The sequence below is a fragment of the Herpailurus yagouaroundi genome, unplaced genomic scaffold (genome assembly GCF_014898765.1).
Source record: "Herpailurus yagouaroundi ecotype Mexico unplaced genomic scaffold, PumYag 28, whole genome shotgun sequence".
In the NCBI taxonomy this organism is placed as follows: domain Eukaryota; kingdom Metazoa; phylum Chordata; class Mammalia; order Carnivora; family Felidae; genus Herpailurus; species Herpailurus yagouaroundi.
In genome coordinates this window covers 112,930,749-112,953,873 of record NW_024412376.1, presented here as the reverse complement: position 1 = coordinate 112,953,873, position 23,125 = coordinate 112,930,749, and the positions used below count along the sequence as shown (strand labels likewise).

Sequence of the window (23,125 nt, the reverse complement as noted above, 5' to 3'; positions counted from 1 at the left end):
TATATATATATATATACACTGACATAAAATAGAGTACCAACCTGGTATTTATCTAAGAAGGAGAGATCTGTGGTTTCATTTAAAGGAATAGAAGATGATGTGACATGAACGTAAGGATTGAGTTCTGCAATATGTTGAAGTACAGCTTCAGCCCTAAAAAAAAAAAAAAAGGACTTTTACTACTCTTTCATTCGATATATTCAATCCCTCACACCTGGACACTTTGACAACATCAGAGAAACCTGAATGTTAGAAAATTTCAATGGAAATTTAACAAACTGTAGAGGAAGAAAGAAGCTAAGACTTACTTATTTTTATAGACAACTATACACTCTTGAAATGTAGCATACTGTCACATTCCATAGTAAGCCACACAATCTCAAAGTGTACCCTAGTTCCAACCTCTTCAAGCTTTTTAAGAATAAAGCAATAATAAAGACCTTTAACAATCTTAAAATTCACTTCTAGGTATCAATGTGAGTGTATTAAAATTTTCACAAATCTAAATAATTAAATAAGTATATGTTAATACTTATTTATCTATGGTGATGTGTTATGGGGATAAGTCAAACAACTATGAATGAGTTAGTGTTTTAGGCACAGAAAATACCCTATATAATTGTGAGAGTAAAAAAAAAAATTCTATGATAAAACATCAAAATATCTCATCTTCACCTGTTTCTCATATTAACAACATCATCTTCACAGAGAAAGAAGTTGGCTCCTAGATCCCATGCTTGGCATTTTTCTGTATCATGAATGGTAAGTGCCTTCAAAAAAGAGAAATATCTCTGTTAAAGTCAGGGATAAGACAAGGATGCTCACTATCTCCAATTTCATTTACATTGTATCAGAAGTATTATCCAATGTAATTAGACATAGAGAGGAATAGGAAGCTTAAGAATTAGAAAGGATCTAAAGCTGGATTCATTCACAGATGATATGACCATATACATCTGGAAACCCAGGAAAATTAATGGAAAAACTACTTTAAACCATATGAGAATTTCAATTTAGGAAAGTAGCATGTTGTATTAAAATACAATCAAAAGAATTCACATAAACATTTCCAAATGCTCCATGTTCTAAGTAAAAAAAGATAACAACATTTGGAAAGAGTATTTTCAACTTATATCAGAGGACATATCTTACAGAAAAAGGGGCAAAGTATATGAACATGGAGAATACTGAAAAAGAAATGCATATGGCCCTTTAAAATATTTAGGAATGTTCAACTCTACTCAAGAATGAAATATGTTTTCTCATTTATTAGAATGGCATCAATCCAAAAGTTTGACAATATACTGTACTGGAGAGTGACATGAATCAGGCATTCTTCTATGTTATTGGTGAGAATGTAAAATAGCATATCCTCAATGGAAAAGAACTTGGTAATCTCTAGTGAAATAACATGTGCTTCTATCCTTTGACATAACAATTCTGCTTTTAAGAATCTATCATAAAGGCACACTGGGAAAGATTAAAAATGATATACGTACAAGAGTATTAACTGCAGCACTACTTGTAATAGAAAAAGACTGAAAATAATTAAAATGTCTACAAGTAAGGAATTGGGTATAATAATATACATCCATGCAATGTATACCTGTACAGCTATAAAAAAATGAAACATATACATTTATCATTAAGGAATAATCATTAAGGAATATCATTAAGGATATGCTATTAAGTGATAAAGAGCAAGGTGAAAGAAAGTATGGCACTTTATTAAGAGAGGCAGGTGAGAGTAAATTTGTATACACACATATATACAGATTTGCATATTTGTATGCATGTATTTGCTTATATTTCAAAACATGAAAAAAAGGGGGTGACCTAATAAGGGAAGGAGGGAATAGGGTAAAGAGAAGGTAGCCTTACCTGAATAAAGCTTGTTTTATAAATTCTACTTTTTAAAAAAATGTTTATTTTTTGGGAGAGAGAGGCAGAGTGCAAGTGGGGTAGGGGCAGAGAGAGAGGGAGATACAGAATCTGAAGTAGGCTCCAGGCTCTGAGCTGTCAGAACATAGCCCGACGTGGGGCTCGAACCCATGAACCACAAGATCATGACCTGAGCCGAAGTTAGACATTCAACCGACTAAGCCACCCAGGTGCCCCCATAAATTCTGCTTTGAATTATGTAAGTCTCATAATAGTAAAATTTAATTAAATTTAAACGTGATCCCCAGAAATCCAGAGCAAAATGAATGGAGAAAACTATCTACTGAATATGTTGCATAACTACCCAAAGGAATTATTTAAAGTGACTTTAAAAAGTAGTTAATTTGCCTGCCAAATCTAGTCAGGATATATCCTAAGGATGAAAAAGAAAATTAGGGGTATCTGGGTAGCTCAGTGGGTTGAGCATCTGACTTTGGCTCAGGCCATGATCTCGTGGTTCATGCGTTTGAGCCCTGTAGCGGGTCTGCTGCTATCAGCCTGTCAGCCCAGAGTCCTCTTGGGATCTTCTGTACTCCTCTCTCTCTGACCCTCCCCTGCTCATGCTCTCTCTCTCTCTCAAAAAATAAATATAATTTTAAAAATAAAATAAAGTGGGGCACCTGGATGACTCAGTCGGTTGAGCATCTGACTTTGGCTCAGGTCATGATCTCACAGTTCGTGAGTTTAAGCCCCACATTGGGCTCACTGCTGTTAGCCTGTCAGCACAGATCCCGCTTCAGATCCTCTGTCCCCTTCTCTCTGCCCTCCTCTGCTTGTGCTCTCCCAAAAGATAAGTATTAAAAAAAATAATAAATCATAAATGGTTTTCAATAATTATATTGCTATTAATAATATTAGAATTGTTATGCTGAATCTATATCATAAATAGGTGTAACATAGGATAAAGCAAGTATGTAATTAGGTTCATGTCATTAAGACTCAAACCCTTACAGTGAGAGATAAAGATACAAAATCATAAAATCAAAGAAGTAGATATGCCGTGGTCCTAAACTTGAAACTCAGATATTTCAGTGTTCACTCAGGATGAATATTCTAGATCTGTCCACTGAAAAGACTTCATCATTAGTGACAAAGACCACTGGAGTTAGATCAAAAGGACTCAAGAAGTTGAAGAAGATCCTAACAAGCAAAGATGGAACAATTTAAGCATAAATGATAATAACAACTACACTAGATCAAAACAAATCATGTATGTCTAAATTCATGAGTTTATTATGACGTTCAGATACAAACAGGCCACACAAGTTCACTAGTCACTGTTAGCGGATGATAGGAAACCACTGATTTTGAAAACTGGTAAATAAAGGCTGAAAAAAAAACCAACAAGTATTTATCTTGCCTTTTGTACAAGTGCAAACTATACTTTACTGAAACCAAATATGTGAATGGAGAATTGTCTTTCTAAATTATTCCAGCTAATAAATCAAAAAGGACAGAATTAGGATATCATTATCCCTAATAAAATAATGAATCTAGGCAATGATCATTATTATCAGTAATAATCAAAACAAGGACAACAGATTATGATTTCCTCTTGATGAGAAAAATATAAAATCATCTGTGAAACAGTAGTGCCAAAACAATCAAATCTGAATCTGAATCTCTGGATTCAGTTTACAGGAAATCTCTGTACCAGTTTATATGAAATACAAGGGTAGAGGTACATGTAATAAATGACCTGTTGTTAGTTACAAGTGCATTGTAAGGGTAAATAAATATCAGGGAAGGGAACTATATAGATTAAAATAAATCAAATTCAGTATATGGACTTTACTTGGATCCTAATGAGAACAAACCAAAAAAAATTTTCGTAAGACATTTGGGAAAATTTGAACTCTAATTAGATATTTGATGACTGATATAGATAGGCTTGTAAGATGGCTCTAATGATTCCCAGTTCCTGGTACTCAGGCCTTTGCATAATTCCTTTTGCATACATTTGTAAACTAGTGAAACTATTTGCTTTTAGCAAATAAGCATAGATAATGAAATGTCACTTCTGAGATTAGGTTGCAAAAGACTGGTTTGTTTTGCTAGTACACTTCCTTTCTAGTCATCTTGTTTAGCTTACTCTGATGAAGCAAACGGCCATATTGTGAGCTGCCTAGTGGAGAGGATCACATGTCAAGGAACTGAGGGTGATCTCCAACCAAGAGCCAGCAGGGAACTGAGATGGGAACGTGAAGTGGAATGACCTGGCCACTGAATCCTATCAATCATCATGTGAGCAAGCTTGGGAAGCAGATTATTCCCCTATTCTGGAGATGACTGCAGCCCTGCCAATGTCATGATTAGAGCCTCATGAAAGACCCTCAAACAGAGGAACCAGCTAAGTTGCACGCAATTCTTGACCCTGAGATAAGTGTTGTTAAGTTGCCAAGTTTTGGGGTAATTTGTTTTCAGCAATAGATAACTAAGACAATGATATTAACAAAACGGTTACATTTTTAGGTGCAAAAATGGCTTTGTGGTTATGCTTTCAAAAGGTACCCTTATCTTTTAGAATTATATACTAAAATACTTAAGAATGATATAATAGGATGTCTGAGTATTATATCAAAATAATTTGGTGGCTGGGGAGCCATGAGGAATGGGAAGGAGATACATGGAACAAATCTGTCTACGAGCATGCAGTTGCAGCTGCATGATGTGTACATGGGGTTTTGTTAAAACTACGCTATTTTGGGGATGCCTGGGTGGCTCAGTCTGTTAAGCGTCCAACTCTTGATTTCATCTCGGGTCATGATCTCACCATTCGTGAATTCAAGCCCTGTGTCAGGCTCTGCGCTGATAGTGCAGAACCTGCTTGGGATTCTCTCTCTCCCACTCTCTCTGCCCTTCCCCGGCTCCTGCTCTCTCAAAAAATAAACAAACTTAAAAAAAAATTCCATTTTCATAAAATTTTGGAATTTTCTAGAATATTTCTTTTTTTTTTAAAGAAAAAAATACAGCACTAAAACAATTTTGCTGCTGGGGCACCTGGGTGGCTCAGTCAGTTAAATGACCTATTCTTGGTTTCAGCTCAGGTCATGATCTTACAATTTGTGGGATTGAGCCCCATGTCAGGCTCTGTGCTGACAGTGTGGAGCCTGCTTTGGATTCTCTCCCTCCCTCTCTGCTGGTTGCTCACTCTCTCTCAAAATAAATAAACAAAAAAAAAGTTTTGCCACTAAATGAAGATGCAAAAACTAAGCCAAAATGTAATATTACCACTACTGAGGATGGAAAAAAAAAATCACAACAATTATTCTAACCAAGGACATTTACTCACTTACCTTAATTCCTGCAAGAACAAGATTCTTTGCTATAAAGGGGGAAAAAAAAAAAGAATAGCTTAATATTAGGAACGTATTTTAGATACTCTTCATGGAGCTTGGACAAATCTTTAACTGGAGAATTTAACTTTTTTTTTTTTTTTACTACCGTATAAGTTCCTTAAAAAATACAGAAGAACAAAAAGGAAAAAATTAAATTTTCTAAAACCATACCACACAGAAGTAATCACTCTTAAAATTTTATGGTATTATTCTAGACATGTTGTTACAAATATACGTGTGTATGCACTCTATCATAAGTAAGGATACAGAAATGATCATTAACTGCTATTAACATCACAAAGAGAAACGAGAGTCATTATTGGTTCCTTTTGGAAGAATATAGCAGTATTATGAAACAATGTTGCTGAAAGAACCAAAACAATCTTTTCAAGGTGTTGGATCGAATTCCCTTTATAGGAAATAGTACAAGGGGAAGAAATTAAATTCTTTAACTTATGTTGCTCAAAGTGTAATATAAAATTATGAATAAAAATACTACTTACCAATTTCCAAACCAAGACCACCCATACCACTTAAGAAAACATGGGACTTGGCCATCTTCTGCATTGCTGTGTCTCCAAGAACATACCTCTGTCGACTATAGGTAAAACACAATAAAAACCAATACATTATTTCACCAAAAGTATCTATCCTTTAAAGTTGTTTGCAAACTAATAGCCTAACAACTAGATCCTGCCCACATACTTGTTTTGGATCACTTGCAGTGTTCAACATTTCTAAATTAATTGCCAAATAGATGACATATTGAGAAAAAAAATGAGTATTTGGCACCACCTTCCCTTGTGGCAACAAACAGATGGAGTTGAGTAGGAGTTGCTCTGTTTAGACAAGGAGGACTCTGTGCTCCAGATTTGCCACAGTTCCCATCCTGGTCCTTTCATTTATTACCTCAGGGGGCACTATAGGCATTTAAGTTTGGTATCTCTGCTTTAAACTTGTCACTGTAAACAGAATTTGAGACAAAAAAAAAAAAAAAATCACTGCTCTTCTTGGAGAGGACTTAAGCAGTTTTCAAACATTATTTTATTTTATTTATTTCTTTTTTTAAGTAATATCTATGTCCATTGTAGGGCTCGAACTCCTGACCCCGAGATCAAGAGTCACATGCTTTATAAACTAAGCCAGCCAGGTGCCCTGGAACATTATTTTAAGTATAAATACTGATAAAGCATGTAAGTGATCTTGTTAAGCCATCCATCCTAATAGCCACAGGCAGCATTACAATGGGAATTTCAAAAAATACACACTGGCTATTTTTAAAAATCAGATACAATAATAAAGCCAAAAAAGAAAGTTTATCTGAAAGAACAGTGATAAACTTGATGATTAAGTTATTGAAGATAATGGACATTCTAGTGGATTCTGACAAAAATCACTGGAAGGATGAGTTCAGTATAAATAAATGAACCGTTTGGTTTACAAATATTTCTTTTGGAATTCACAACATACACGCTGGTTTAATGTATGTTTGTTTAGTATACAGATGTTTGATTAATTTTCATATTTTAGCTATTTATATTCGATATACAAGTCTGAAAAGGGGTTTCTTGTCTAGTCAGAAGAAACTTTATAAACACAAGCTGTCATTTCCTTCCATATTCCTACAAAATATAATAAAACCTAGACTTTTCTTTTTAAATTAGTACTTACCATTTATTTCAGAGATCAAAACTATTATTATTATTATTATTCATCAAATATTTGCTGAACACCTACTATAGTATGTATGGAATAGTGTATTATATAGTCTTGCCAACCTTATTTGTGTTCCCCTAAACAATATACTTAAGTTTTGTCTGTTTTGGAAATTCACATAAAAGGGAGCATTTTGAATAGTGTCTTCTGTGTCATCCCTCTTTTGAATGAAATTGAATTTATGAGATTTATTTATTATCAATGCATGTAGCTATTAATTTTCAGTTGTTTTAGTCTATTGTATTATACTATCCTACTGTAATAACACACCATAATTTAACCATTCTATAGCTTTGTAGCATGATTTTTTATTTATTTATTTTTTTAGTAATCTCTACACCTAACATGGGGCTCAAACTCACAACCCCAAGATCAAGAGTTGCATGCTCTTCCACCTGAGCCACCTACGCACCCCTGCTATTCTATACTTTTGGACAGTTATAGTGAGCTATGAACATTACTTTTTTTTTTTTTTAATGTTTATTTATTTTTGAGAGACAGAAAGAGAGAGAGCAAGCAGGGAAAGGGCAGATAGAATCGTGAGATCATGACCTGAGCCAAAGTTACACGCTTAACCGACTGAGCCACCCAGGTGCCCGAGACTATAAACATTCTTACATATGTCTCATGAAACACGAGCGTATACAGCAGTTTCTATAAATATATATAGCATAAATCTAGGAGAGGAAATGCAGGGATAACTTTACTATCTAATGCCAAACTTTCCCCAAAGTGTACCAAATAACTGTCCTGCAGTATACTGAAGTTCTTGTAGTTTCACATCCTTAATGTGCAGGAAAAAGTTAACATGACTAGGGCTAGCCCTTGGCTGGTGTCTTCTATTTTGTTTTTTCCTAATTTCCTAAAAATAATAACTCATCAGTTTTCAGGTTTTCTTTTCTAAAATATACATGTAAAACTTTAACTGATCTTAAAGAGCATTCCAAATTTTGATACATAGTAATTCATGATTATTTTCTGGTTTTAATTATGATTCTTTTTTGATTTACAGGTTAATCTGAAGTATATTTTAAAATTTCTAATTACATGGGGAATATTCTATTTATCTCTTATGTTAACTTCTAGCCTGAATGCATTGTGAATAGAAATCACAATCTATATGATTTCATTTTTTTACTATTTGAGAATTTTTTTAGTCAATTTTGCAAATGTTCCATGTGTTCTTTTTTTATTTAGTTAGTTAACATAGAGTGCAACATTGGTTTCAGGAGTAGAATTCAGTGATTTATCACTTACATACAACACCCAAGTGATCATCACAAGTGCTGTCCTTAATACCCATCACCCATCCACCACCCTTCATCAACCCTCAGTTTGTTCTCTATTGTTGACTCTCTTGTGGTTCGTTTCCCTCTACAGTTGGAAAATGACATTGGTTGCTGTTTTACAGTTGGTTAGAAACAGCATTCTTTACACGTGCATTATAGTAATTTTAATAACCATGTTGAAGACCTCTATCCTCATTCTGATTTTTTTTGTCTGCTCGTTCTCTTGATTAGTAAAAGCAACATTTAAATCCCTCCACCAATATGACAGTAAATTTGTCTATTCTTGTATATCAATACCTAAACAGTGCTGACATGTAGGAAAAACTGCTAACATTGAGTGTTTATTATGCACCACATTGTTTTAATGTTTTACTTGTATTAACTAATTTAATCCTCACAAAAATTCTATAAGTTCTATCATATTCCCATTTATACAGAGAGGAAAACTTAAGCACAGAGAAATTAAGTAATTTAATTTAAGTACTTTGAAAATAGTGGATATAAGTTTCAATCCAGACAGTCTGGCCTTGGCATTCATACTTTTTTTTTTTTAATGTTTGTTTAGTTTTGAGAGAGATCACAAGTGGGAGAGGGGTAGAGGGGGACAGAGGATCTGAAGTGGGTTCTATGAGTTCAATGTGGGGCTCGAACTCATGAACGGTGAGATCATGACTTGAGCCAAAGTCAGATGCTCAACCAACTTAGCCACCCAGGCACCCAAGCATCCATACTCTTAACTACTATGCCACACTGCAAGTTGATTAAGAAAGTCAAATGTTTCTGGGGCACCTGGGTGGCTCAGTTGATTAAGCGTCTGACTTTGGCTCAGGTCATGATCTTGCAGTCTGTGAGTTCGAGCCCCACATCGAGCTCTGTGCGGACAGCTCAGAGGCTGGAGCTCAGAGGCTGGAGCTTGCTTCAGATTCTGTCTCCCTGTCTCTCTGCCACTCCCCTGCTCACACTCTATCTCAAAAAACAAAAATAAATTAAAAAAAGAAAAAAGAAAAAGAAAAAAAGAAAAAAAAAATTAATTCCCTGACCTAACTCTTCCTTACCCAGAATTCTGTACACTGAAGGCAACCATTCTGAATTTTTTTGTTTCTTCTAATATTTACACCCCTTTTTTTCAATAACATGTTTCTACTTCTATTTCTTGATTTTTCTGTTTTACATATAACCTATTAACTTCCTACTAACATGAATAATCTTTCTGTAATACAAATCTGGTCAAATTATTCTCCTGGTTTAAAAACTCCAATGGTTTCCTATTTCCCTTTGATTAAGTCCAGATACTAATATTAGCCACAAGGCCATTCATAATCCAGTCTCTGTTTGGCTATCTAGTCTTATCTTTAGTCACTCCTCCATCAAACTCCCTGTTCCAGGAATACTAAAGGTTTTTAGTTCCACAAACGTGGTATGCTGTCTTTGGCCAATAGACATTTTTCTGGGGCATTCCTCTTCCTCAATATTTTATTCCTGAAAAATTCCTACTCATCCTCCGGTCTCAGCTTATACATGATTTTCCACCATGATGTGTCCCACAACATCGCTAAACTTCTTCAAGACAGTGTTGGACATCTTTTATGTGCATCCATAACATCCTACATTCAATCTATTACAACATTTACCACAATGTATTTTCACTACTTTTCTATTTTTCCTAGGAGACTGTAGCTTCCTTAAGGCAGGGAGTTTGCTTTATTTACTATTGTTTTTTCAGTGGTCAACAGGGTCTGACATACTATAGACACACAAAAACAACTTGCTAATTTAATGAAATGAATTGGCACATAAGAACAAGAACAACGTTTATGCGCTACCTAGCAGAGGACCTGAATTCTTTTTTCTATATTCAGAGTCACAGGAACTACTTAAAAAATGTTTTTTTTATCTCAGACTTGTTCTCATGTATTATTTTTAAGATTACTTAGGTAAATAATGAATAGCCATGACACAAATGTGGTTATAATACAGATAAAAGGATAACACAAAGACATATAAACCAAAGTTTTTCAAAGAATCATAAATTCTCAGACAGATTCTCAGCAGTCACCTAAATCACCTATGTTTTCAATGTTTGACCACCAAGAGGCAGGGTACTAATTACCTATTTTGTCCTAGGCAATATCAGGGTACTCTGTAATTGACAATTCTATGAATGTCATATTGTTAATAAGTGCACAGATGGGATTTAAGAGCCTAGAGTATATAACCTCATATCCCGCACTGTTATGTTGTAACTTATTCTATTAAGTGGATACCTAACGTATCAGTGAAAGTGTCCAGCAGAAAGAAATCATCAAGGCTATCTACTCTACTCTTAGAGAGCCTTATTCACTAAAGATTCTCCTTTTTATGACGGTATGATATCTTCCTACAGTTTTCACCCACTATTCCTAATTTTACCTCCTTGGGGCCAAAGGGAACTCCTCTAATCCCTCTTCAATGTGACAGCCCTCCAAACATTTGAAGATGGTATTCAGGTTCCACAGTCTTCTTTCTCCAGGCTAAACATCTCCAGTTCCTTAAACAATTCCAAACATGACATCATTTTGAGTCCCCCTCAACACTCTAATCAATTTCTTCTGGATTTTATTTCAATTATCTTCCTCACGCATTCATAAATTGATTAAAATATCTATCTCAAGCCAGGCACTGGCACTGTGTAGGGGCCATAATAATAACCACCTCATATGGAGACTATGAGGATTAAATTAAGATTAAATATATGAAATACCTAGCAGAATGAATCAAATAATTCATTATTAAGTACTATATAAAGAAGTACTGGAAACTAAGGAAACATGAAATATGGAAGAGGGGGTAATTATTTCTATCAGCGTAGGTCATGGAAAGCTTCCCAGATGAGCTTCATCCATGTTGAATTCTGAAGACTTAACAGGAGTTAAAAAAAATAATCAAAAAAGGAGAGGCATTCTATGACAGGGAAAAAGAAAAGCATGAAAAAGAATGGCATATAAGAGATACATGATAAATACATTAAGACTTCCACTTCTGGCTATGGTGAAGTAACAGGACCAGATTTATCTTCCGCTTGCCTTAAACAACTGAAAACTTGACAATATAAGTGAAACAACAAATTTTCAGACACTAAACAACAGGCAACTCAGGACAGTAATCTCAGAGAAGGAAAACAAATGGGGGAGCTTTATGAATGCCCTAGCTATTGCCAAGAGAGTTTCCAGGCTGCAGTGCAGGAAGAGGAACCCAAACAGAGCTTGGTAATCTCCCTGAATTGAAGACACAGGACTGTGAATTCAAGAAAGCTAAAATTTGAAGGCAGAGAGATACACAAAGAGAAGAGAGATCTGTAGAAGTCTTGAGTCTCTGGCTGAGTAAGATCGGCAAATGTATATGAGGAAACAGCCCCAAGCTAGAAAGAACTACCTGAAAAGAGTTGGTGAAACAAGGAAGGTTGTTTAAACAGACCCAGAAATACTTTGTGTTCTTCTCCAGCCAAGTGGAAAATTTGGATAGAATGCTCAGAAGGATTTTATATTAACAGTGGGGAAAAATTAGCCTCAGACTCAAGTCTACTCTAATCTCACCTGACAAGGCTTAAAAGCAAGCTTTGAAAAAATAAAACTGTTTTCAAGTAATTTAACTATGTCTGTCAACAAAGCTCAAGAATATTAAAAAAAAATTCAAAATAAATGCAGCACCCAAAAAGGTAAAATTCACAATGTCTGGCATACATTAAAAAATTACCAGGTATGCAAAGAAGTAGAGAAATACAACTCATAATGAATAGAAAAATTGACAATACGACAGACAGGAATGACACAGATGATAGACTTTGTAGATAAATACACTGAAATAATTATAAATATAATTCACATGCTCAAGAAGGCAGGGGAAAGCATGAGTAGCAAAACTTCTAGGGATGAAAACCACTAAATCTAAGATCAAAAAATACACTGGATGGAATTAATAACTCAACTCTGCAGAAGTGAACTTAAAGATACAACAAAAGAAATTTTCCAAAATGAAACAGACTGGAAAAAAACACCAAAACCCCAGAGCATAAGTGAATTGTTGGACAACTTCACTTGGTCTAATATATGTGAAATTAGAGTCCCTGAAAGAGATTGGAGAAAAAGAGAGATAAAAATATGTTTAAAGAACTAATGGCCAAAATTTTTCCAGGAATACAATCAACTCACAGACCACAATGTAAACAAATTCAAGAATAAGAAATATGAAAACTACAAGAAGGCATATCATAATTGTTTAAAGCAAGATGAAGAGAAAATATTAAAAGTAATCAAGGAAAAATAGGGCACATTATTTACAGAAGAAAGAATGACAGTTGACTTTCTCCCAGGAAGCACAACAAATTAAACACTGACCCAACATTATTAAAGCACTGAAAGTAAAAAAAAATTGTCAATCTGGAATTCTATATTCAATTACAAATAAGAAAGTATAAAGACTTTTCTAGACATATAAAAATTGAAAGAATTCATTGCTGGCAGACCTTCACAGAAAGAAATATTACACTAAATCCTCAGGCAGACGGAATACTATACTAAATGGAAATTTAACTTACACAAAGGAATAGGGAATACCAGAAATGACAAATATGTGAATAAATATAAATGGTGTTAACACTCCAATTAAAAGACAAAGATTGGAAGACTGAATAAAAACAAAAACCCAACTATATTGTATCTACGAGAAGCCAAATTTAAATACATAAACAAGAGTAAAAGAGTATAAAAAGACACACCATGCTACCTAAAATCAAGAGAAAACTGGATTGGCTATATTAATATTGGCAAATACATTTTATTTTTATTTAGTTATTTAAAAATTTTTTTGTGGGTGTGTTTATTTATTTTTGAGAGAGTGAGAGACAGAGCACAAACAGGGGAGGGGCAGAGAGAGAGGGAGACACAGAATCCAAAGCAGGCTCCAGGCTCTGAGCTGTCAGCACAGAGCCTGACAGGGGGCTTGAACCCACAAATGGTGAGATCGTGACCCGAGCCAAAGTCAGATGCTTAACCGACTGAGTAACCCAGGTGCCCCTTGACAAATACATTTTAGAGCAAAGAAAACTATCAGGATAAAGAAGGCCGTTTCATGACAAAAGGGTCAGGATATTAAGAGCACATAACAACTCTAAAGGCTTATGCACTAATAACAGAGGTTCAAACTACGCAAAGCAAAAACTGAAATGAGAAATGTTCAAACACAAAATGACAAGACAACACCCCTTTCTCAATAATTGGTATAAAGACTAGACAGAAAATCAGTAATGATATAGAATACTTGAAAAACACTATCAGTCAATTTGACCTAACTGACATGGATAGGACAATCCAACCATAACAGAATACACATTCTTTTCAAATGCACACAGAACAATGACAAGGTAGATCAATCTTTGTAGGAAAACACAAAAATAAATAGGTCATAAAAAGTTGTATCCACTGACAGCAGAAGAATTAAATTAGATATCAACAACAGAAAAATCTCTGAAAAATCTCTCAGTATTTGGAAGTCAAATAATAACACTTCTAAATGACCTAGGAGTCAAAAAAATAAGAAAAAAAGTTATAAAATTTTCTGAACTGAATGAAAACAAAGACATATCTGTGAGACACGTACACTGTAGTGTTTAGAGGGACATTTTAAGCATGAAATGGGCATATTACTAAAGAATAAAGGTCTCAAAAATCAAGGATCTCAACTTCTACTCTAAGAAAAAGAACATCACATCAACAAAGAAAGGATAAAAACCAAATGATCATTTCAACAGATGCAGAAAAAGCATTTAACAAAGCACAACATCTATTCATGATAAACAAAGTACATTTGGAAGGAACATATGTAACATAATAAACACAACACACTTAACTCACTTAACATACTAAAGGCTTTATATCCAAAACCCACAGTGAACATCTTATTTGATGGGGAAAAAACTAAGAGTTTTCCCCCTAAGGTCAGGAATAAGACAAGGATATCCACTCTGACCACTTTTATTCAACATAGTACTAAAAGTCATAGCCACAGCAATCAGACAACAAAAGAAATAAAAGGCATTCAGATTGGTAAGAAGTAAAACTTTCACTATTTGCAGATGACATGATACTATACATAGAAAACCCTAAAGACTTCACCAAAAAACTATTAGAACTGATAAATGAATTCTGTAAAATCTCAGAATACAAAATTGATATACAGAAATCTGTTGCATTTCTATATACCAATAATGAAGCACTAGAAAGAAAAATTAAGAAAAATAATCCCATTTATAACTGCACCAAAAATAATAAAATACCTAGGAATAAACTTAACCAGAGGTGAAAGAACCGTACTCTGACAAGTATAAAACACTGATGAAAGAAACTGAAATTAGTGAAAGACATCCCATAGTCCTGGATTGAAAGAACAAATACTGTTAAAATGTCTATACTCCCCAAAGCAATCTACAGATTTAGATTCCCTATCAAAATACCAACTGCATTTTTCACAGAACTAGAACAAACAATCCTAAAATTTGTATGGAACCACAAAAGACCCTGAAAAGCCAAAGCGATCCTGAAATAGGAAAAAAAATTCCAGACTTCCAAGTTGTTTTACAAAGCTGCAGTAATCAAACCGTATGGTACTGGCACAAAAACACACGGATCAAAGGAATAGAACAGAAAACCCAAAAGTAAACTCACAATTATTTTGTCAGTTAATCTTCAACAAAAGAGGGAAGAATATGCAATGGGAAAAAGACAGTCTCTTCAATAAAATGTGTTGGGAAAACTGGACAGCAACATGCAAAACAATGAAACTGGACCACTTTCTTATACCATATACAAAAATAAATTCAAAGTGGATTAAAGAACTAAATGTGAGAACTGAAACTATAAAAATCCTAGAAGAGAGTATAGGCAGTAATGTTTCTGACATCCGTTGTAGGAACATTCTTCTAGATCTGTCTCCTGAGGCAAGGGAAATAAAAGCAAATATAAACTACTGGAACTACAACAAAATAAAAAGCTTTTGCACAGTGAAGGAAATAATCAACAAAACTAAAGAGCAACCTACTGGGTGGGACAAGATATTTGCAAATGACATATATGACAAAGGGCTAATATCTAAAATATATAAATAACTTATATAACCCAACACCCAAAAACAATCCAATTAAAAAATGGGCAGAGGACATTAACAGACATTTCTCCAAAGACAACACACAGATGGTTAACAGACACATGAAAAGATGCTCAACATCACTCATCATCAGCAAAATGCAAAGAAAACTATTAGGAATGCAAAGAAAACCACAATGAAATATCACCTCACACCTGTCAGAATAGCTAAAATCAAAAACCAAGAAATATCAAGTGTTGGTGAGGATGTGGAGAAAAAGAAACCCTGTGCACTGTTTGTGGGAATGCAAACTGGTGCAACTACTATGGAGAACAGTATGGAGGTTCCTCAAAAAAGTAAAAATAGAACTACTCTATGATCTGGTAATCACACTACCAGGTATTTACCCATAAAATACAAAAACACTAATTCAAAGGGATTCATGCACCTCTATGTTTCTTGCAGCATTATTTACAATAGCCAAATTATGGAAGCACCCCAAATGTCTATGGATAGATGAATGGATAAAGAAGATGTGGTACATAAATATAACGGGATATTACTCAACCGTGAAAAATGAAATCATGCCATTTCCTACAACATGGATGAAGCTAGAGAGTGTTTGTTAAGCAGAATAAGACAGAGAAGGACAAATACCATATGGTATCACTCATGTGGAATTTAAGAAACAAAACAATGGAGACTATGGAGAACAAACTGATGGTTACCAGAGGGGAGGTGGGATGGGGAGACGGGTGAAATAAGTGATAGGGATTAAAGAGTACACTTATCCTGATGAGCACTGAGAAATGAATAGAATTGTTGGATCACTATACTGTGCACCCGAAACTAATAATAACACTGTATGTTAACTATACTTGACTTTAAGTAAAAAACAATAAAAAAAAGAAATTAGAAAAAGAAAAGCAAATTAAAAGGTTTTTTTGTTGTTGTTTTAATGTTTATTTATTTTCGAGAGAGACAGAGACAGAATACAAGTGGGTTGGGGCAGAAAGAGAGGAAGCAATCCCTCTCTTTGTTCCAAATGGAGCAATCCGAAGCAGGCTCCATACAGAATCTGAAGCAGGCTCCAGGCTCCAAGCTGTCAGCACAGAGCCCAACACGGGGCTCGAACTCACGAGCTGTGAGATCATGACCTAAGCCGAATTCAAACGTCCAACCAACTGAGCCACCCAGGTGCCCCAAGAAAAGCAAATTAATATCAAAGTAAGCAGAAGAAAAATCCCAAAAAGAACAGAAATCACTGAGGTACAAAACAGAAAAAATAATATGGAAAATCAATTAAACTAAAAGCTGATTCTTTCAAAATTAAATAAAATCGATAAACTTCTAGCCAGAATGAACAGGGAAATAGAGAAGACAGAAAAATTATCAATAACAGAAATGGGTGAAGGAACATCATTTCAGATTCTACAGACATAAGAAAGGGTATTCAGGGGTGCTTGGGTGGCTCAATGGATTAGGCGTCTGACTTCAACTCAGGTCATGATCTTCCGGTTTGTGAGTTGAGCCCAGAGTTAGGCTCTGTGTTGATAGCTCAGAGCCTGGAGCCTGCTTCGGATTCTGTGTTTCCCTCTCTCTCTCTCTGCCCCTCCCACACTCACACTCTGTCTCTCTCTCAAAAATAAACATTAAAAAATTTTTAAATAAAAAAAAAGGTATTCAGGGAAAATTACAAACAATTTCATGCAACTAAATTAAATCACTAAGTTACAAACATACTCTCCAAAAGAGACAAACTATTGAAGCTCAATCAAAAAGAAATGCAGTTGACCCTTAAGAAATGTAGGTTAGGAGCACTAACCTTCTGCACAGGCAAAGTTCTGTGTATAGGGGTGCCTGGGTGGCTCAGTCGGTTGAGAGTCCGACTTCAGCTCATGTCATGATCTCATGGTTTGTGAGTCCAAGCCCCGCATCAGGCTCTGTGCTGACAGCTCAGAGCCTGGAGCCTGCTTCTGATTCTGTGTCTCCCTCTCTCTCTCTCTGCCCCTCCCCCACTCATGCTCTGTCTCTCCCTGTCTCAGAAATAAATAAACATTAAAAATATATTTTTTTTAAATCTGTGTATAACTCTGGCTCAAAAAAACTTCAAGTAATAATAGCCTACTCTTAATTGGAAGCTTTACCAATAATGTTTTGTATGTTTAATGTATTATATGCTGTATTCTCAAAATGAAGTGAGGTACAGAAAATGTTATTAAGAAAATAAGGAAAATACATTTATGGTACTGTACTGTATTTGATACTGTAAATTATCATCAGCTGTTTACAAGATGAATCATCTGTCAGTATCTATATCAATATTGTCTATCATGATACAAAACACTGTAGATGTTATATGTATTACCAACACTATACATTAAAAATGAAAAAAATGTAAAAAAGAATCCATATTTATTTATAGTTTTAACAATCCATGTACTGAAAACAAAGCAGCAGCAATAGGATTGTTTTGGTAGCCTAGGGTAACTGATTCAATCAGTTCTTCTTGGTAGCCTAGCTTATACACTAATGAATAAATCTTTACAAAATTTTTATGGCATACATACTATAGTCATGCACCTACACAGTAATGGAAACATTGTTACATTTTCTAAAAAAAACACTTACTGGTAATGAGAAGCTGATAAACAGTTTCTCCAATGATGGGAGAGGGGGGCATACTATACAAGTAATGCAATTCTTTGAAAGCAAAAACATATACAACAGTCAGAAAACACATTAATTTTACATTAAATATTCACTTCGTGCCTATGTAAGGATAGGCTATCCACTTCTATGAGTCTTGCAGATGATGTTCTACACAATGAGTACAATGAATACGAGACAAATGATAATGACAATGACACAAAAATGTCTCATACAGTTCTTGCTGTACAGTTACTCATTTTTCATATGAAGACACTCATATACAGCAAATCAATTTATTAACTATACAGGATGGTGATCATTTACTAGTCATTAAGTGGAAGCAGATCATAAGGGTCTTCATCATTGTCATCTTCACAATGAATATGAAGGAGGAGGAGGAGGAAGAGGGGTGGTCTTGCTGTCTTAGGGTAGCAGAGGTGGAGGAGGGGAAAGAGTAGGCAAGAGATAAAACCACACTCAGTGTAACTTTATGGAAATACATCATGATTTGTCTGACTTTTTTGCTTTTTCATTTCTCTAAATATGTCTTTACATGGTACCAATCCTTCCACAATTTCCTTTAGCTTCAGTGCCCATATCATAGAAGGGTCCATTTCGTAAGTAAAAGAAGTCAAAAGCAGTCTTGAATAATCAGAACCTTTCTGCTCGATTGTCTAAGGTCAAATTTATTTTCTGTATGTGCTTCTTCTACATCTTCTTCCACATCAATCTGGCACTGTTCTGGAAGCACTCTCCTCCATTAAGTCATTTTCTGTTAACTCCTCTTGTGTGGTATCTATTAGCTCCTGAATTTCTCCAAAATCTGTACCTTGAAACCTATTACATCCCCCATCCTGTCCTTTTCAACTATATCTAAAATCACATTTTTTAAAAAATATTTATTTTGAGAGAGAGAGAGTGTGCGTGCATACATGAGTTCGGAAAGGGGCAGAGAGAGAAAGAATCCCAAGCAGGCTCCGTGCTATCAGCAGAGTCCCACGTGGGGCTTGATCTCACAGACTGTGAGATCATGACCTGAGCCGAAATCAAGAGTCAGACACTTAACCAACTGAGCCACCCAGGCGCCCCTCTTTTTTTTTTTTTTTTTTTAATTTTTATTTGTTTTTGAGAGGGAGACAGAGCGTGAGCTGGGGAGGGGCAGAGAGAGAGAGGGAGACACAGAATCCGAAGCAGGCTCCAGGCTCTGAGCTGTCAGCACAGAGCCTGACGCCAGGCTCTAACTCACAGACCCCGAGATCATGTGAAGCTGGACTGATTGAACCACCCAAGCATACCCAAAATCATTCTAAGTCATATTACCTAAACCTAAAGGAACTGAGATTTAAATATTAATCAAGCTTTCAGACTACAGAAAAGAAAAATCAGACAAAACGCTAATTTTACCTTCAGAGGACTCTTGGGATATTTATAAAACTCTGCATAGGTCTAATGGTATTTTCAAATAGAGTATTCCATCACTTTAGAACAACAAATGAGGAAAATAAGTTTCAGTTTCCGTAAGGTTCTCACCTGTATAATGCATCATCAATCTCCACAGATTCTGCTGACATGATGGGCAAATTTGTATTGGTACTGAAAAAATAAAAAACAACTTATAAGAGCAAGTTTCGGTATTTAATATTCACGTTCTGTAATCTAATATTCAATTATACATGGCAGTTACTAAAGAGGATTTTACAAACCAGATATATATTTTCCACTCCTTTATTTCCATTTAAAAAATAGGTGAAAATTAAATTCACTGAATGTCTATTCTGTGTGTATTGTAAAATTAAAGCCTATAGTTTTAATTCTCAGGTGTTATCAGATATTGTTTTACATATATTCTGATGAATCCGTATTTTCCGAAGTTTGTTGGGAGTGCCCCATATACCTTCTCTAATAAACACACTCTGTCTAGATAATCTTGTTCAATCCATATATGGAATTTACCAGATACTGAGGATATCTAAACTTATTTTTCCACGTTTGACATCTTTTCTGGCATCCAAATTGTCCACACCTGCTAGAACAATCTCTCTCTTCTGATGTTTAATCGGTTTCATGAACGTAATAAGCCTCAAACAGAATTCAATTTCCCTGTTTAATCTATTCCTCCCCAATCTCTGCCAACTCAATTTCTGGTATCACCATTTACTCATTTGCGCAGGCCCAGACTCTAGAGATCTTAACTTGTTCCCTCATTTCTCCATCTGCATGCTGGTACAATCTCAGGCCAAGCCATCATCGTATTTCATCTGAACTACTTCAAAAGCCTCCTAACTAGTCTCTCTAGTGCTACCATTGCCCTCCCCCTTCAGTTTATTCTCCATATAACAACCTAAATTTTTTAGAATGTAGTCAGACGTTACTCCTTGACTTAGAACTATTCTTAAGTAACTCTACTTTCTAAATAAAATTGAAACACATTACCATGGGCAAAAGGGTCTAGGTGTTCTGTCTCCCAATCATCTCTTCAATTACAACTCCCACTACTTTCCCACACTGGTCAACTTGCTATTCCTCCAAAAAGTCAAGCATGTTTTTATACTTCAGTGAAACTAAAAGTCACTAAAAAGTCACTTCAGTTTTTATACTTTTTTCCTCTGCTTGGAATGTTCCCCCTTTAGATCTCTGAATGGCTGACTCTTATCACGTAAGCCTCGACTAAAATATTGCCTCGCAAATATTACATAGACCAGTCCTGATCATCCTTTCAATGAAATGCCTCCCCTTCTCCTTAGGTCACTCCCTAACTCACTAACCTGCTGTATGTTCTTCAAATTACTAATTGTTTACTGTCTGTCTTCCCCAAGAGAATGTATGATCTGTTAAGAATTCACTAATGTATTCCAAATACCTAAAACTGTACCTGGCATTTAATAATAATTTAAGAGCACTGTGTCACACATGGTTTTAAGTGCTTTAGATGTACTCAGTTAACCCTTACAACAACTTTATAAGATAGGCACTATTACCATCTCCGTTGAACAGAGGAAAAAAAACTGAGGCTCACAGAAGTTTATTTAAATAACCCATCTGAGGTTCCAGAGCAGGTAAATGGCAGAGCCAGAACCTGAACCTACGCAGTCTAGCTCTTGACCACCATGCTATACTGCCTACTGCATCTCAAAGTACGCACAAAGAAAGCACCCAAAATGTATCTGTTGAATGAATTTTAAAAATTAAAAAAAAAAAAGGGGGTGCCTGCTTGGCTCAGTTGGTAGAGCATGCAACTCTTGATCTCAGGGTTGTGAGACCAGGCCCCACATTGGGTACAGACATTACTTAAGGAAATTAAAACACATTTTTTAAAACAAGCATACTAGCATGATAAGCTATACTTATGCATCATTTACCACAGCTCATCCCAACTTTTTCACAGCATGGCATACAAAGAAAAATGAAAACAGGATGAACCCTGGGAAACAGGAATGGCTCCCAAGCAAAGGAAACCAGCCTGGGACATTATGGCCTGAGCCACAGTGACAGCTAAGATCAATTATCATCTTGGCAAAAAGTAAATCCTTTCCAGGTTCTGGGAAACTCTATCAATTACAGGATTCTAAAAATCATGTGAAAACACAAAATTGAGGTTTTGGAATCCAAATTTCTAAGCCTGGTACTGATATACAGGCCAAAGGATTTGTATATACAGTTAATCAAAATGTTATCATTTATCTTACCAAACACTGATTGGTATTATCAAAAGATACCAGCTCTAGCTAAGTTATACATGGATAACTATTAGAAATATTCCTGATTGCAATTATGAACACAAACCAGGAGACAGCTGTGTTTAAGAGATCACCTACCTAATAAAAACACACACATACAAAATATGTTCTTTTGGCAGAGTGATAAAATATGAAAATAAACAAAATTTCTCATTTCACAGTTTTCTTATCCCTAGCTGCCTTCCCTGCATGGAGGACAATGGTCTAGTGGGTAGAGCTCTTAAGTAAACATGAACTCCTTTCTAACCAGCTTTGTCACTTAATGATATATGACTAGCACTGATTTTTCAGAAAATTCTGCTTTACTGGTATGTTTCAAAAATCATTTTTGTAATAAGATCTATATGGCAATCAAAAAGCCTTTTAAATAAGGGGAGATTTTGTTTGTATTACATAATTTCCCTCAAGTAAATGTGGCAATGCTGGCAACTGCAGGTAGTATGGTACCGAAAACATCCCTTCAATCTGAACCGGCGAAAAAGCTACAGGTTTATGGACAGGCTCCCATTAGCTCAAAATCATATATCCATCACTTCTCTCTTTGGAATACTGTATTCTGGTGGAGGGCAGTATATAACTAACGGTTTTATTAATTACGAGGTAACTGAAACAGGAACCATAAGAACATTTCCCACAATTTTGCAGGAATGTTAGAGACGTGAAACAAACAAACACCAACTAGGGAATAAGTAACTCGTACGTTTTTCCCTGGATTTTTTTTTTTTTTTTTTTTTAACTGTGGTGAACACAGGACTCCGGGTGTCCTGACTGGCACTGATTCATCATTACCAAGTTCCCTCTGGTAACAGTTTTCAAAGGAGGATCTCAGTGCGGGATCGCCCACAGTGGCGCTCTTAGCTTTCATTTCACCGAAAGGTGGGGGAAACGTGTTTGGCAGCAGGGCTGTGAAAGCTCACACCAAGCGACCCGGGCCAGAACTCTCGGCGGGGCCCTCTCCACTCCACTCCACCCCCGCCCCACGTCCGGTGCATGGGAGAATGGCAGACCCCGACTGGAACTGAGGGGCGAAAGGACCGAGAGTTGGCCTTTCTCCTCAGAGAAGCCGAGAGCCGCCGAGGTCTAAACCCAAGGCGCCACACCCACCCAGCGCGCTCCCCTCGTCTCCCAGGGCCGGTTCTGCCCGGCTCCGCGGCCTCGCGCGCGCTCCCTGGCCGCCCGAGCGGGAGCAGCAGAAAGCCGGCGCCCGGGTCCCGCCTGCCACCCCTCGATGCTTCGCGCTCACACTCATCTTCTTACCTGCCGGCCACCCAGGAAGAGCAGGACGCCTCTTCCTCCCGAGCTGCGACTACCGGCTCGGATGCCTCCATCTCCTCCA

The 23,125-nt window shown here is 36.0% G+C and overlaps 1 protein-coding gene across 2 annotated transcripts in view; it reads right to left on the bottom strand.

The window, feature by feature from the left end:
• Nucleotides 1-23,117, bottom strand: part of UBA6 (ubiquitin like modifier activating enzyme 6) — an 82,235-nt gene extending 59,118 nt beyond the window's left edge. Inside the window, exons 1-7 of one of the 2 annotated variants that reach the window (XM_040482141.1) lie at nt 23,047-23,096; nt 19,583-19,645; nt 10,694-10,811; nt 5,783-5,877; nt 5,238-5,266; nt 676-770; nt 42-153 (exon numbers count right to left, since the gene is read on the bottom strand). In XM_040482141.1, the coding sequence (XP_040338075.1) occupies nt 42-153; nt 676-770; nt 5,238-5,266; nt 5,783-5,846 (300 nt within the window). In that variant the 5' untranslated portion in view covers nt 5,847-5,877; nt 10,694-10,811; nt 19,583-19,645; nt 23,047-23,096. Of the gene's footprint in view, nt 1-41; nt 154-675; nt 771-5,237; nt 5,267-5,782; nt 5,878-10,693; nt 10,812-19,582; nt 19,646-23,046 lie in introns of both variants that reach the window. The other variant, XM_040482135.1, reaches the window with a different exon arrangement.
• Nucleotides 23,118-23,125: the final 8 nt, after the last annotated feature.